The sequence below is a fragment of the Wyeomyia smithii genome, chromosome 2 (assembly GCF_029784165.1).
Source record: "Wyeomyia smithii strain HCP4-BCI-WySm-NY-G18 chromosome 2, ASM2978416v1, whole genome shotgun sequence".
NCBI classification, from domain to species: domain Eukaryota; kingdom Metazoa; phylum Arthropoda; class Insecta; order Diptera; family Culicidae; genus Wyeomyia; species Wyeomyia smithii.
The window spans coordinates 107,869,650-107,884,478 of record NC_073695.1 but is presented as its reverse complement, the minus strand read 5'-3'; the positions used below and the strand labels follow the sequence as shown (position 1 = coordinate 107,884,478).

At 42.0% G+C, this 14,829-nt stretch overlaps 1 protein-coding gene across 7 annotated transcripts; it reads right to left on the bottom strand.

Annotated features, from left to right (window-relative positions):
- Positions 1–5,849: 5,849 nt before the first annotated feature.
- Positions 5,850–12,664, bottom strand: LOC129725497 (tyrosine-protein kinase transmembrane receptor Ror). Of its 7 annotated transcripts, none has more exons than XM_055681425.1 (7): positions 12,325–12,664; positions 11,594–12,022; positions 8,869–9,966; positions 8,608–8,812; positions 7,836–8,548; positions 7,450–7,775; positions 5,850–7,391 (listed from the first exon to the last, which is right to left on the bottom strand). In XM_055681425.1, exons 2-7 carry the CDS (start codon positions 11,689–11,691, stop codon positions 6,424–6,426), a joined length of 3,408 nt encoding a protein of 1,135 aa, XP_055537400.1. In that variant the 5' UTR covers positions 11,692–12,022; positions 12,325–12,664; the 3' UTR covers positions 5,850–6,423. The 7 variants fall into 7 exon arrangements, with proteins under 7 accessions (XP_055537400.1, XP_055537401.1, XP_055537399.1 ...); XM_055681426.1 differs by having other exon boundaries at positions 11,594–12,018; XM_055681424.1 differs by having other exon boundaries at positions 12,355–12,664.
- Positions 12,665–14,829: the final 2,165 nt, after the last annotated feature.

The window sequence follows — 14,829 nt, the reverse complement described above, 5'->3', positions numbered from 1 at the left end:
TGATGAATCATGGTGCATAACTCAAATGTAGTGTGGAGTTGGTTGCCAGACCTTAGTAGGTCTTCCTGCCTCAGCATTTTTCGGGGAGCAGCTTAGCTAACTGTCTACCTGACGCCTGTTTGTAGCTTTAGGATAATCTGGGAGGCGGCTGCACTAACTGACCTTCAGGTGTCGGCGTCTTCACACATTCTCCGGGCTATGTAGTCCGATCCGCTCGTTGTTATTATGTTGCTCCTCACACGCACAAAGCACATTCGAAGAAGACGTGCTCAGCGGTTTCTCCGTATCCACACACTCGGGACACATGTCGGACTCCCCAGGGCCCGAATTTACAGTATCCGGCAACAAACAGATAAATTTATCAAAACATACATTTTTTATTTCTAATTAATCGCATTTTACTTGGAAACATGTCACTTTTTGTTAATTTTACTGGTCAAGATCTACTTGTTGCCCCTCGATTTTAACCACTTGCCGAAAAATGATGGGTTTGGAAAACCAAATACTAAAATGACGAAATGCTCACGGTTCGACGACGTTCTGTAGAGCTTGATCTCGAAATGTATTCAAGTTGATCATCACCCCTTCAGGGACAAAAAGCACTGAAGTCCGGTCCCGTGATGACTGAACTCCGGCCCAACCCATCACCAATGCTGGTTTCTTTCTTATTTTGCGACCCTCTGTACCAGCGCCTAAGGTTTTTTTTACCCGTTTTTATTTCTGCCTTACCGAATGGTTTTCAACCTTCTGGATCTTGTAGGGCTTGGTTCGAGTTTTATCTTTCAAGATCAGAGGGAAACTTCGATCAGATACGTTAAGATCCACCACCAATTCAGTGGCACTGCGTCGAGAATTTAGATTAAGGTACTTTTTGACGATCTTCATCACGACAGGTGTCTTTTTTTTGACAGTTACGATCTTGAGTTATATTTCAACTTAAACTTCTGCAAACACGTAAATCAAACAGAGCTTTGTGCTTCTACCGTGGGAACTTTGTCATATGCTGACAAAGAAAACATGGCTCTTCTGAGTTTTCAAGCGTCTGTCCACCGTGCCAACGTGGGACTTCAAACAGTGTGTGTGGATTGGTGCGCAGGCCCTTACGAGCCGCCACCTTACACTCATAAGTAATGAGCGAGGAAAAAGAAATTCGGACTGGAACAAGGTTACAGACCAACGTGACAAAACAGACTAACGATTGTAAACTAGGGACGTGGAACTACTGATCTCTCAATTTCCAAGGGAGCACACGATTATTCTCCATAGTATTGAAATCCCACAGGGTCGATGTCGTAGCACTGCAAAAGGTGTACTGGAAGTCGGGTTGGTCAGCCACCTACCAGAGCTGCGGCAACACACATGAGCTAGAAACGGGTTTTATAGTGATGGGCGGGATGCGAAACGGATGATAATGGATTATCAAGTCCATTTGAATCCTGCAGTGGGCTTCGACAGGGTGATGGTCTCCCCTGCCTGCTATTCAACATTGTACTACAGGGTGTAATGAATCATGGACATTGTTGGCAGAACAATTGTGGCGGTGACAGAACAGTACACCAGACTGAAACGGGAAGCAGCTAGGATTGGATTGCAGACAAATACTGCGAAAACGGGTGATTGGGTGGTGGCCAACCAATTCTCGAATGTGCAGGTTGAGAATCAAGGGCCGGTTTTTTAACATCGGCATCATAAATAAGCACAACCCTCAACTCGGAAGTACCGAAGACAACAAGGATGAATTGTACGCGCAGTTGGAGGGTGAGTACGACCACTGCCCAAAACATGATATCAAGATCGTCATCGGGGATTTCAACGCTCAGATCGGCTACGAGGAGGAATACAAACCGGTGATTGGAAAGTTCAGCGCGCACCAGCAGACCAACCAAATGGACTTAAGAGTTATCGATTTTGCCGCCCCTGGCCTTGCGTAGTACCTGTTTTCAGCACAACCTCCTACACAAGTACACCTGGAGGTCACCGAATCAGACAAAAAAAAAAAAAACAGACCGACCACGTTCTGATTGATTGTCGGTACTTCTCAGACAACATCGACGTCAGATTCTATAGGAGCGCTAACGTCGACTCGAACCACTACCTGGTGATGGTTATGATGCGTCCAAAACACTTTGTTGTTAATACAGACGCCCGACCCGGTTAGATCTTTCCCGACTGAAGCTGCCTAACGTCGTCGAAAACTAACGTCGTCGCTCGAAGCTGCGCTGCCGGAAGAGGACCAGCTGAAAAAAGCGCCTCTCGAGGACTATTGAAACATAAATAAAACAGCCATCAAGAGTGTAGCGGCGAACGTCATCAGGCATGTGGGACGAACCCCAACGAAATGAATGGTTCGATGACGAATGTAGGAGGGTGATGGATGAGGAGAACGCTGCGCGGGCGGCTGAGATGCGCAGTGCCACTCGTCAGAATGTAGAAAGACGCAGACAGAAGACGATGCAGCGAACCCAAATCTTCCGGGAGAAAAAGCGCCGCATGAAGGCTGGTACAGCTGAATCATCATTAGGAAAATTCTACGAGAAACTCAACGCATCCCGCAGAGGCTTTGTGCCGCGAGCCAAAATGTGCCGGGATAACGTTGGTAGTATTCTGACCGAAAGGTGGAAGCAGCCCTCCGACGAACACCTGAATGGCACCCAGGCAGAGAATCACGGCGGCGGATCCCGTTAGTGCGACAAACGTAGAAGACGTGCCAGCCCCAACGATTGGTGAAGTTAAGGATGCCATTAAGCAACTGAAAAACAATAAATCGGCTGGGAAGGATGGCCTCCTAGCGGAACTTATAAAGATAGGCCCAGAAATGCTGGCCACCTGTTCGCACCGGCTGATTGCAAGAATTAGGGGAAAGGAGTGGAAAGATGGGGTCACAACAACAATATCGCACGCTAGCCTTGAGGGATAATAGCGGTCTCGATCAACTAGATTAGTTGAGAGAATTCGTTATCGATATTGTCCTTGGAACATTTTGCGTGTTGTAGGATAAGTACAACGATACACCGTGCCCCAGTGCTGAGTAGAGAAAATTTATAGCTTGAAAAGATCCTCGACCTAATCGAGAATCGAACCCGACATCACAACCGTGTAGAAGTGGTAGCCGACCGACATCGCTAACCACAGAACCACGTGGACAACAAAGATGGGGTTATCTGCCCTATCTTTAAGAAAGGCAACAAATTGGACTGTGTGAACTATTGTGCGATATCCGACCTGAATGCCGCTTACAAAGTGCTTCCTAAAATCATTTTTCCGACTCTTACCGCTAGCCAACAGACTTGTGGTAAGCTTTCAGGCCGGCTTCGTGGAAGGACACGATGGACGGTGGACCAAATCTTTACCATACCATACCATCTTTACCATTACCGTGAAAACAAAACCTCCTCGTACCACCTATTCTTCGACCGCCGTATGACACTTTCGACCGAAAAGAGCTATGGAAGGACATAGACGAAAACGGCTTTCCAGGGAAGCTGATTGGACTGATAGAAGCTAAGGTGAATGGGACGCAGTGCTGTGAGCGGATTTCGGGTGGATTATCAGGTCCATTTGAATCCCGCAGGGGGTTTCGACAGAGTGATGGTCTCCCCTGCCTGCTATTCAACACTGTGCTACAGAGTGTAATTAATCGAGCGGACAGTAACACGCGAGGTACGATTTTCTACAAATCCAATCAATTCATTTGCTTTGCTAATGACATGGACATTGTCGGCAGAACAACTGCGGCGCTGGCAGAACAGTAGACTAGACTAAAACGGGAAGCAGCGAGGATTGGGTTGCAGATAAATAAGTCTAAAACGAAGTATATGCTAGCCGGCGGAACCGAAGCCGATTGACAACGCCTGGGCAGTAGCATTACTATCGACGGCGATGAATTCGAGATAGTCGACGAGTTTGTCTATCTTGGCTCACTGGTAACTGAGGGCAACCGTGAGATCCGGAGGCGTATGCTCAGCGGAAATCGTCCCTACTATGGGCTCCACAAGTAATTGCGGTCGAACAGACTAAATCCCCGTACGAAGTGTCATCTGTACAAAACGCTCATAGGACCGGTTGTTTCCTACCGGTGCCGGTATGAAACGTGGACAATGCTTGCGGGTGCTCGGATTTTTCCACTGACGAGTTTCAAGGACTACCTTTGGCTACGTGCAGGAGAACGGAATATAGCGGCGGAGAATGAACCATGTATTCTAAAGGTGGCGAAAGCTGGACGGATACACTGAGCAGAGCATGTTGTAAAAATGCCAGACAACTACCCTGCGAAGATAGTGTTTGTCTCGCACCCAGTAGGAAGAAGACGACCAGAGGCGAAGCGAGCAACATGGTTCGACCAGGTGAAGCGAGATCTGGCAGGGAATATCCAGTGTCCCAGAGATTGGAGAGCACAATAATCGATTAATCTGGAGGAACTTTGTTAATCAGGTCATGTCATTATGACGCACTTTTTCGGCACGCCAGAATATTCAAAAGCACACCTGGAGGTACCCAGGTTTCCTCTCAGATCAACCATGTTCTGATCGATAGTCGACACTCTTCATACTTTACAGACGTAAAGTTGTTGAGTCGGATCACTATCTCGTGCTATGCAAGATTTGCGCCCGGTTGTCTATCGTATCAAAATCCAAGACAACGAGGACTATACGGTTAAACATCCAGCGGTTATCGACTGGAGAACTGGCTGAGAAGACCTCGCAGATAGTTGATGAGCGAGTTCAAAGAGATCTTAACGAGCAGTGGAGATATATCCACAGTATCATCAACATCAACAGAGTGGGAACTGTTGGTATAACTGGGAGAAGTGTTGGTACAATGAGTAGTTTGACGCTGGGTGCTAGCGACCTACGGATGAGATTAATCGCGCCTAAGTTTACATGTTGGCTACGGTTGTCACGCGTCTTTGCGGAAAGAGATATCGAGTAGTTATAACCGCTAAAGAGAAATTCCATCGCCGGAAGAAACGTCAGTATTGAGGAAGTGTTCTTATGGAGGCGGATGATTGCTTCTTTAGGTACGATACGAGCAGCTTTTGCAAGATCAACGGAATCAGGAGCTGACGGCATTTACGCCTTCTGAGACTGTTGCAAGAAACCTTTGCTGGCGAATACCTCCACTACGGACCAAATGTTTGTCTTACAACAAATCTTCGAATAATTTCGAGAATTCAACATGTAGACTCACCATCTATTCATAGAATACAGGGCAGCATACGATTTAGATTAGCGAAATGAGTTATGGCGGGTTATGCTCTAACGTGGTTCCTCCAACAAAACTGATTAAGCTGATACGCGCCACCCTTGACATTTCCTCCTCGAGCTTAGAGCTTAGATTGGAGGATAGTAGCCCAAGACCAAGTGACATGGCGACGTATTCTGGAATCGACACTGGATCGATATCGCAGGTCGACAAAATAAAAAAAAAAGTGCGTCCCAAAAACTCAAACCGGAAAAAATGGTAGATTATAGCTATTCAACCATTCCTATGAATTTTGGTGCCCCTAGTCATTACCAAAACGCGTCATCTTACGTAAGAGTGTCGTTTAGAAATTGCTCGCCGGGTTCATCACTTTAACGTTATGTTTACGAGAATACTCATTGAGGTATCTGAAAAAACGGTAATGGCTAGGGACACCAAAATTCACAAAAATGGTGTAACAACTATAATCTTTCATTTTTTCCAGTTTGAGCTTTTGGAATGAACCTGTGTTGGCTAGTGTAATCGAACTGTCGTCACAAAAGTAAGTAAAGAGAAATAAGTAATTTTGGCTTCATTGTAGCGTTAAACGTTTTGAAAAAGCTTTATACAGAAAAAAATTCATAAAAAATCGAAAAAATTATGAGCAGTTTCGTGTTCATGTAATACTTAAGTTTATTTCACCAGGCATAAAGCTATGCCGTCTTTTTCTTTGAGATTAGTTTATAAAGGGTGACAATATTCTTGAGATGGATGAATGTTCCTGTTGATAGCGTAAAATAACTTGACGTGAAGTAATGACAATGATAATAATATAAAAAAGCTGCTTAAAAATACTCGGCTTGGTAAAATAATCAAACTTTTCTTAGTAGATTGTTTTTCTTTTCCGCGAACATAAAAAATTGGGCAGTCTTTGAACATATAATACAAGTCTTGTAATACTTCAATGTTTAAATCGTGCAAGCAGTCAAAAAAGAGATCACCGTTACACAAGGAGTAAAAACCATCCATCTCGCTATCTTCTAGCTACCAGCTTATCGTCTTTGAGAACCATTTATCCTATGTGCTACCAAATGAGCTTACTTCCCTCTTAGTATTGTGTGTTTCGCTTATCTAAAACTCCTACTTGCTCATGATTTCCACTTTCAAACTTACCGTAATTATGATAAATGCATGTATTGTATTAAATAAATATTTAAACAAGAGTCACCATTTCTAGGATCATCATTCGTGATACGAGCTTTGCATCAGAGGAAGTCCAGAGGAGTCACCGCATGGCGTCGTTGCTATTGTTGCCGGACTGTTACAGTTATTGTTGCTGTTACAGTTGACGTTACCAAAGGAACTGTTGGACTCGCTCGCTACGCTAAGAATGCTTCCGCTGTTGCTCGGTTTTCGACTCATCAATGGTTGTGCCAGTGACTGGGTACTATTCTTTGGTATTGTTTGATTCTGCTGATTTAGGTCAGCCTCACTGGTGAGCGATGAAACCGAAATGGTTCCGGCTGATTGTTCCATCCGCCGACTTCGTCCAGAGCCATGGTGATGGTGATGATGATGATGGCGATGCGGGTCTTTGGGAGGACGTTTGGAGTCACGGTTGGAATAACCCATCCCTGGACTGCTAGCAGCCGTTGTCTCCCCATCCCCAAATTCCAAGTTACTGTCGATGCTTTTGCGAGGCAAACTGAAGTTCTTGTATGATTGGACGCTTGGTTGATGTTGATGGTGATGTGATTGCGATTGAGGATTCTCTTGCATAGAATGTATACTCTTACTGCTGCGGCTGGTTCCGGCGTTGTGGTAGAAACTGCGATTGCTTTGTGTTTCAAACTGTTCACTATCCTCAAGCTTGCCGCTGTTGGAGCGATCCAACGAGTTGTGATGCTGATGATGGGATCGAGAGTGATGGTGGTGAGGTTGTGGTTGCTGAAGGGTTTGTTGCTGGTTGGTGCGCAACATCTTTTCCCGTTCTAGTGAGTGATGATGTTTACGAGGCTGGTGGGTCGAATGTGGTAGCTGCTGCTGTGGCATTTGATCTCGAGGATCTACGGACGTGTTTCGGTTCAGTGAATGATGGCTGGACGATGATGAGGGCGTAACTGCATTTAGATTTCCTTGCGAGGACATTCGTTGATTGTTGACACTTAAGACGGACCCTTTACGATTAAAACCTTGTTCGTTTTGTTCATCTGAAAAGTTTATGAGTTAATCTAGCATCTAAAAACCAAAATTTTTCTGAAAACATACTTCTCTTTTGAGCTTGATACCAAATTTTAAGGCGATGGCCGATTTCCGGGAATGTTGGACGACGAACCGCTTGCTCGTGCCAGCATTCAACCATCAGCGAGTAAACTGCACTTGGGCAAGCTTCTGGACATGGTAGCAGCTGCCTGGCTCGGACCATGTTAATAACTTCCTGATTACTGTATCCGTAGTACGGTTGCAGCCCGTAACTATAGATCTCCCACAATACTACTCCGTAAGACCAGACATCGCTTTCTGTTGTGAACTTACCATAGAGGATCGATTCAGACGGCATCCAGCGAACGGGCAGCAGCGACTTAGATTGAACTCTGAAATAGTTTACAGTAATTACAAACTTAGTCGATAGTTTAAATATCTAACAATCTTACCGATAATAATCAGAACTGTATATATCACGCGACAATCCAAAATCTGAGATTTTTACAGTCAAATGCTCTCCAACTAAACAATTCCTAGCGGCCAAATCTCTATGAACATAATGGTGACTGGCGAGATATTCCATACCATCGCAAATCTGCTGGGCAATCAATAAAAATTGCAACTGCGTTAGTTGCTTTCCTTCATTCGGAGAGTTTGCGATGAGAAATTCATGCAAGTCGCCTTGTGCCATATATTCAAACAACATACAAAGCGGTTCCTCCTTCAGAACTACACCCAGTATACAAACAATGTTGTCATGTTTGAGATCAGAAATCAGCTCGATTTCTCGTTTAAAATCGGCTTGCGTTTTAGCACTGGCATTTTCTTTCAGAGCTTTGACAGCGACAAAGATTTTATCGCCATCTTTTTGCGTAAGTTCACCCTTGTAAACCTTTCCGAAGGCACCTTCTCCAAGCTCTTCTACAAAGCGCACGTCTTGCAATGTATACTGGGGGACCCGAGCTATACCATTGTTACGGGATTGTGAAGTTTGACCTTGATTTCCCGTTTGACCGCTGGTCAATCCTTGAATACCTCCATTCTCGGAGTTTCTATTGATAGCACCGGTTGCGTTTTGATTGGCGATAAGAGAAGTCATTTCGATTGGCGAATTGTGACGAGAATTTCCATAAATGTTCTTGTCTGCATTCGGGAGATTAATCTAAAAATAATAACGAATTATTTGGAGTTAAATCGAAAAATCAATGAACCTAAACTTACATTTTGTATGTTCGAAACGCCATGCTTCCTGTACTTTCTGCAACACAGGATTGTCACAATTATGAAAATTGTTGTGGAGAAGGCTACAAAGCTAACGATCAAATATAGCCACATCCGCTCTGAGCACCTTTGGATTTCGCAAAACTCTATGGTTTTCTTAAGATCCACATAACACCAAGGTGAGGCTTGTTCACCACCTGGATTTCTGTAAGAAAAATATTTTAACCTGAGCTCATTAATAAGTAATCTGAATTTTATTACCTGCAATAGTTATGGCCTGCCAGCTCCGGATAGTTTGAAATTTCCCTCATCAGTTTAGACCATCGCATACAAGGTTTGTCAGAATTGGATTTCGCCAATATACCTCTGTAAGTGATGCCGGTTTCCCAGTAGCAATCATCGTCTGGGACAATATCCATTTTGATACCCAACCGCATGCATTCCATATCCCCTGAACTGCCGAGTCCTCCAATCCCGTTCAATATGGTTCCATCAACCGAATCTTGCAGTGGTAGATCATCACACTCTTCCAGTGGAAGTTTCTGTCCGATCGTTGGGTGTCGTTTAGCTATCGCATATTCTGTTTGACACAGCTCATTTTCCAACAGTTCACAGTCATTTCTGCAGATACGTCGTAAATTTTCAGTGTTTCTTGTTGGAGGATAGTTTTTCTTACTGTTGGCGTTAGCTGAGTAAGATGAGTAATAACCATCATCGCTTATGTAGGTGTTTTGCTGCAAGAAGCGTCGACTTTTATCAGCTTCAACATCGCTCGATCTTCTTTTACGACCCCCATCGTTCAAAGTATTCTCTGTAACAATATCGCCGTTGAAGTCGTTGATGTTGAAGGTTGGAGCTACTCCACCACTGAAGTATACTTTTAGTCTTTCCGTAGTAGTCATCACCGTAGAAGAAACAGTCGTAGTTTTTATGGCTGATTTTCGATTGTTTTTCTTTTCGTGAGATTTAAACTTTGACCGGTTGTATCCGCTGCCACGTCGAACTGCTTCGGCCGCTGCTTTGTTGGCGAAATATTGATGGTTGGTTTTCTCCGGTGTTCGACACACGGGCAGAATACTGTAGCATAAACTAGGCAAAGCGTACACTCGGCAGTTGGCGTTCATGTCTTTGGATTCCTTGATGACGCCGTAAGCTGCCTTGAGTCGCTCTTCCAACACTTCCATCGTGATGTCCGGTGTAATGAATACGGTTTGGTTGCGCAAAAATTCGTCGCAAGTAGTTCCGACGTACACCTGGCAAACGCCAAGCTCGATTTTTTCCTCGTCATCACGATATGGCAGCTTTTCAGTCTTTTTTCGTCGGTTAAATTTCTCTGCTGCAGGCAAAGGTTTGATTAACCTGGATGAGGGAATAACAGCGGGTTAGGTTTATTGATTACAGCATAATATGTGGTTAGTTCTGATGGATATGAATGTGTGGTTATGTGCTTTTATTTACCTGATTGATTCTATAACCTTACTTTTTTGAAAACATATTTTGTTCAAAATTGTGGAATTTAATTCACATATTGTGTATTTATAGGAAGAAAATTTTCCTGACAGCATCTTTCTTTACTATGCGCGATAAAGCAAAGAAACGATTAAAAATCAGGTGTTCAGCTGCGCTGATAAAAAGTGGCCAGCTCTTCAACTTGTATCGGTAATGTTGTCCGTACCAACATATTTTCCTTCAACATATCAGTTTTAATTGCATTCTAAGATCCGGTCAATATATTGATTGAGAAAAGAGGTTCTCATAAACTTTCTTAAAAAACTTTTCCATCGAGACATCAAATTGGATCATGGCGGTTTTGTCAACTTTTTTATCAACACTGATACAGTCAGGTTTTTTTACGCGGTTTTTTATACGCGGTTTTTTTCTATGAGGTTTTTTTTTACGCGGATTTTTGAATTAACGCGGTTTTTTTTTACGCGATACCGCGCTAATTCAAAAAAAATTTCACGAATTTACGAATTAACGTGGGTTGGAACCAGAAGAGTTTAAGTGTTTATCTCGTAAAAGACTTAGTCCAAAAAAATACTCTCCGCCCACCGAAAGATCCGGAATAACCGTCAAAGAGGACAATTTTAAATACTGGTTCTAGAGCGTCTAGGGTTTTTTCTAAAGGCCTTCTTGCTGGACTACTTTACGCGGATTTAAAAAAAAACGTGGTTTTTTACGCGGATTTTGAAATTAACGCGGTTTCTTTTACGCGGATTTTTGAATTAGCGCGGTTTTTTTTACGCGGATTTTCGAATTAACGCGTTTTTTTACGTGTTTTTTTTTACGAGGTACGTATCACCCGTGTAAAAAAAACCTGACTGTATAGAGGTAATAAACGTTAACGAATTGTCCTCGCATTATCATTGATAAGTTTTCACATTTTCTACCCGTGACTTTCAGGATTTATATTGCATTTTGAATTGAATGTTTTTTGTGCAAACATTTTAAAAAATTAGGTATGTAGTTTTTATAAAAAAAATTGAATAATTTATTATTTTTTTGAATTTTAAGTGTGCAAAGTAGGTTAAATTACTGTTGTCTTGAAGTTCATCGAGTTTTATTAAAAATTCAGAAGGTACATTGGCGTGAACTCTACGGTAGCGCCAGTCAAACTACATTTGACTTTCTTGTATATTATCTTCTATCTGTTCTGGAATTATCTTAAAAGTTATTGCTTATCTGCCTTTCCTCAAACATACTGATCCGCTACATCGGCTGTAGATTTAAATTTAAAGCAGCAATTAAGTCATTCACGTGTGTACAGCTATGTACATCTGCTTTACACCGGAACAGTGTGCTTGAATCGGCAACTAATGGTCATTTCCTGAATAGTTTTGTACAAACACGATTATGGAGCGAGGCATTAACGTTTATTAATGGTCTCTGCTTTGAAAGTAAAAACCATAACCACATAATAATATGTTGCATTATCCTACCGGACTTTGTGCAATAAAAATTATTTACGATAGAAACATAAATTTACCCATTATTTGCTATATCCAGCACATTGGTCGTTTCTCCTATTGATACTGAGCTTTGTAAACAGAATGCTACTGCCGCAATGTAGAAGGCTGTTAACATAATTCTCGTTCTGACCGACAATCAGAACTGTTCTGCTTTCCTTTGGCGGCTACAACTTTTCTTTTGTTTACTCACGCACGCACCCCTTAGTGACGTTTTCTTATCACCACACACTGAGGGAGATTTTTTATTACTTTTTTGTTGCCATAAAACAAAAAGATCTTCCCCGCTGATCTCTCTATACCTTTGCTGCTTAAGGGGTGCGACACTGTTCTGCTGGTTTTTCTAACTTTTATACTAAGTTTTTTATTACCAAAAACAGCGTACCTACACCCACTCACACATGTATAGGTTTTGTACTTCCGATGTCGCCACTATGCCGCTGAGCTGCCTAAGCAAATCGCGAGATGAGAAATATGAATATCATGAGAAAGTCTATCTACATCATAAATATGACTTTAATGCACTTTCTAAAGCACTCAATTTCATATTAACGAGCTAATAACCAATGGTTGGCAATTCTTTTGGTTGATTAATTCATGTTTTCGACAATAGAATGATGAGCGCTTTTTTAGAAATTGCATAGGAGTCAGGCAAATGACAAATGAGGAAGGCCTGAGGACGGCTACTGTTGTTGGTTATTTCGCATGCCGTCGCCTCCCCCGCGAGAAAGACGCATGCAAACACACTCACACCGCCAGCTAAGCGGCGACTTGTACGTACAACACTCTTCAGCACTTCTACCAACACCACGGTGCCAATGGGTCGTTCCCCCTTTCTGTAGCTCTCAAAACGAAGGAAAATTGTTCAATTTCCACCCGTGGAAAATTCTATCACTTTTTTCTAAGATATACACCTTACACATGCTAAAATCGGTCACTTGCGGAGAATATGCTTGAGTGGCACTTTTTTCACGGCAAAATGCATCTTTTTTGCGTTGAAAACTCTTTTTTTCGCGGATGCTTTTGTTTATCGATGCGACGAACGTAGAGAAATAGTGAGCTGGACGAAAATTGACAATCGTCTCATTGCAGATCACAAAGCAGAATGAGAGGGAGAGAATCGGTGGACGCTCTGACAGCGAGTATGGTGCGTACGTATGAATGTAAACCCTACAGGATTGAATGAAAGGAAATACGCGCATTAGCTAGTGTTAGAGAAAGAGAAAATGAATGAACGCTGTAAAGCTATTCTACCCATGTTTATACAGTGGAACAGTTTTTGTTTAGAGTGTATTCTGTGCAATAATCAACTGTGGTATTTTTCGAAACGCCTAACCGTTACTCTGGATTGCTGTGGGTAAGATCTGGTATTGGTTTCCATTATGAATGATTTTTTTTTTAAATAAAGGGTGAATCAAACATAACCCCTTGTATTTAATGGTTCGATAAATCTTATTGTTTGTTTTTTTTATTGTGACTTTAACTTTACTACTAGTAGAGACAAATTTGCGACGGTTACAGTGACTCGAGTGATAATGTGAATCGCCCTGGTGATTTAAGTAACAATTAAATGAATTCGCAGCCATTTAGTTTCCTGAGTTTCCTGAATATCGAAACTTAGTTTTAAATTGCGATACATCTGTTGCATCCGGATAAAAGGATGCCCAGAGTCCTTAAATTACCTACACCTCGTGTGAATTTTATGATAAAGGTTCCTGTAACTTCGGGATATCCGAAGCATTTTCCGATTAGAACTAACTGCTTTCTATGAATACTAACATCCCTGTAATTACTTTCTTAGTTACGTTATGGATTATGGAAGTTAAACTATCAATTTGCACATTCTAAAATTGGGTATTTCCGGGCATCATTCTGGCGATTGTTTGTGCTATTTTAGTTTAATAAAAAACCCATATTTTTTCTGTAAACATGTAAATTTATTGTCGAATTTGAATAAAATAATTCTAGAAATAAAGTTAGTTTTTGAAAAATGCTTAATTTTTATTGCAAAAAACTGAACTTTCGTATATTAAACAATGTCAAAACCATTAAATGATTGCGAATAGTTCATCATAAAAAGTTATGAACGTGAACTCGACTATTAACTTTTTTCGTGTTGTTAACAGCGCGGAGCTGGTCACAAACCATAATGGCACTCCATTGAAATGCCATCCATTCGCCAATAGTATGGTCCTAAATTTGGATGATCAAATACACTTCTGTAGGCGGTATGTCACCTAATTCGTCTCATTCTGCTTTTTATTCGAGTTTTTACTGCGTTCATCGTATTATTTCAGCGCAGCGAGGCGATCGTTAATACCACCTAATAATCGCGATAAAATGTTGTGTCTGATATCATTCGCTTGCTCTTTAGTATAGCATCGGAAGGCACAGTGCGGTATGGCATCAACAGCGAGCCACAGTAGCAGCGTGTGATTTGAGCGTTGTAACAAGAATGAAGCGCTGCAACTGCTGTGGGACAGTCGGCAATTAATTTTCCTCACTAATTATTGTCGTGGGGAAGTAAGCAATCATATCATTGGAATAATTATTTTATATGAATATTGGATTTCCTGGGGATTGCCTATGAATGATATTGGAGCATACCGGTAAATAGTTATTTTTTAATGCCAGGAAACATCACGACAAAGCTCTGGAACTTTTCTAAAAAGACACCCCCTCCTCTTTTCTTTTTTGTTTCGTCATATTATTTTGAAAATAACTTACATATCTAATTTTTCAGTTTACTAATTCTCAAAAATCAACAAAAAATTGTCAAACTTGTAGAAACCACCCTCCGACGTGTGATCATACCATACTCAACACGAACTCTTAGAAAATTATTAGATGTTCTCACAAATTAATGCATAAAAATCGAAGAGAATGGTGTGAACAACATTTTTAGCGGGATTATTGGCCGGCATTCTTACAACATATGCCGCCTATTGTACTCTCCCAGCATTGGTGACTTTCTGGATACTAGACTCGTCGTAGAGCAGCCTCAGCTCGTGGTTCATTATTCGTTTCTGTATGCCACCTTCACATACTCCGGTGAATATGGTCCTAATCACACGTCGTTCGGAAACAGTCAGTGCTTGCAAGTGTTTCTCGAGCATTATCCATGATTCGTGTAAGTAGATGACCACTGGTGTTACAAGCGCCTTGTACATGGTTCGGGGGCAAAGTGGAGTCTGTAGTTGTAGTAGGCACGATTTCCAGCTACGATACGTCTGCGGATTTCTCTGCTGCAGTTGTT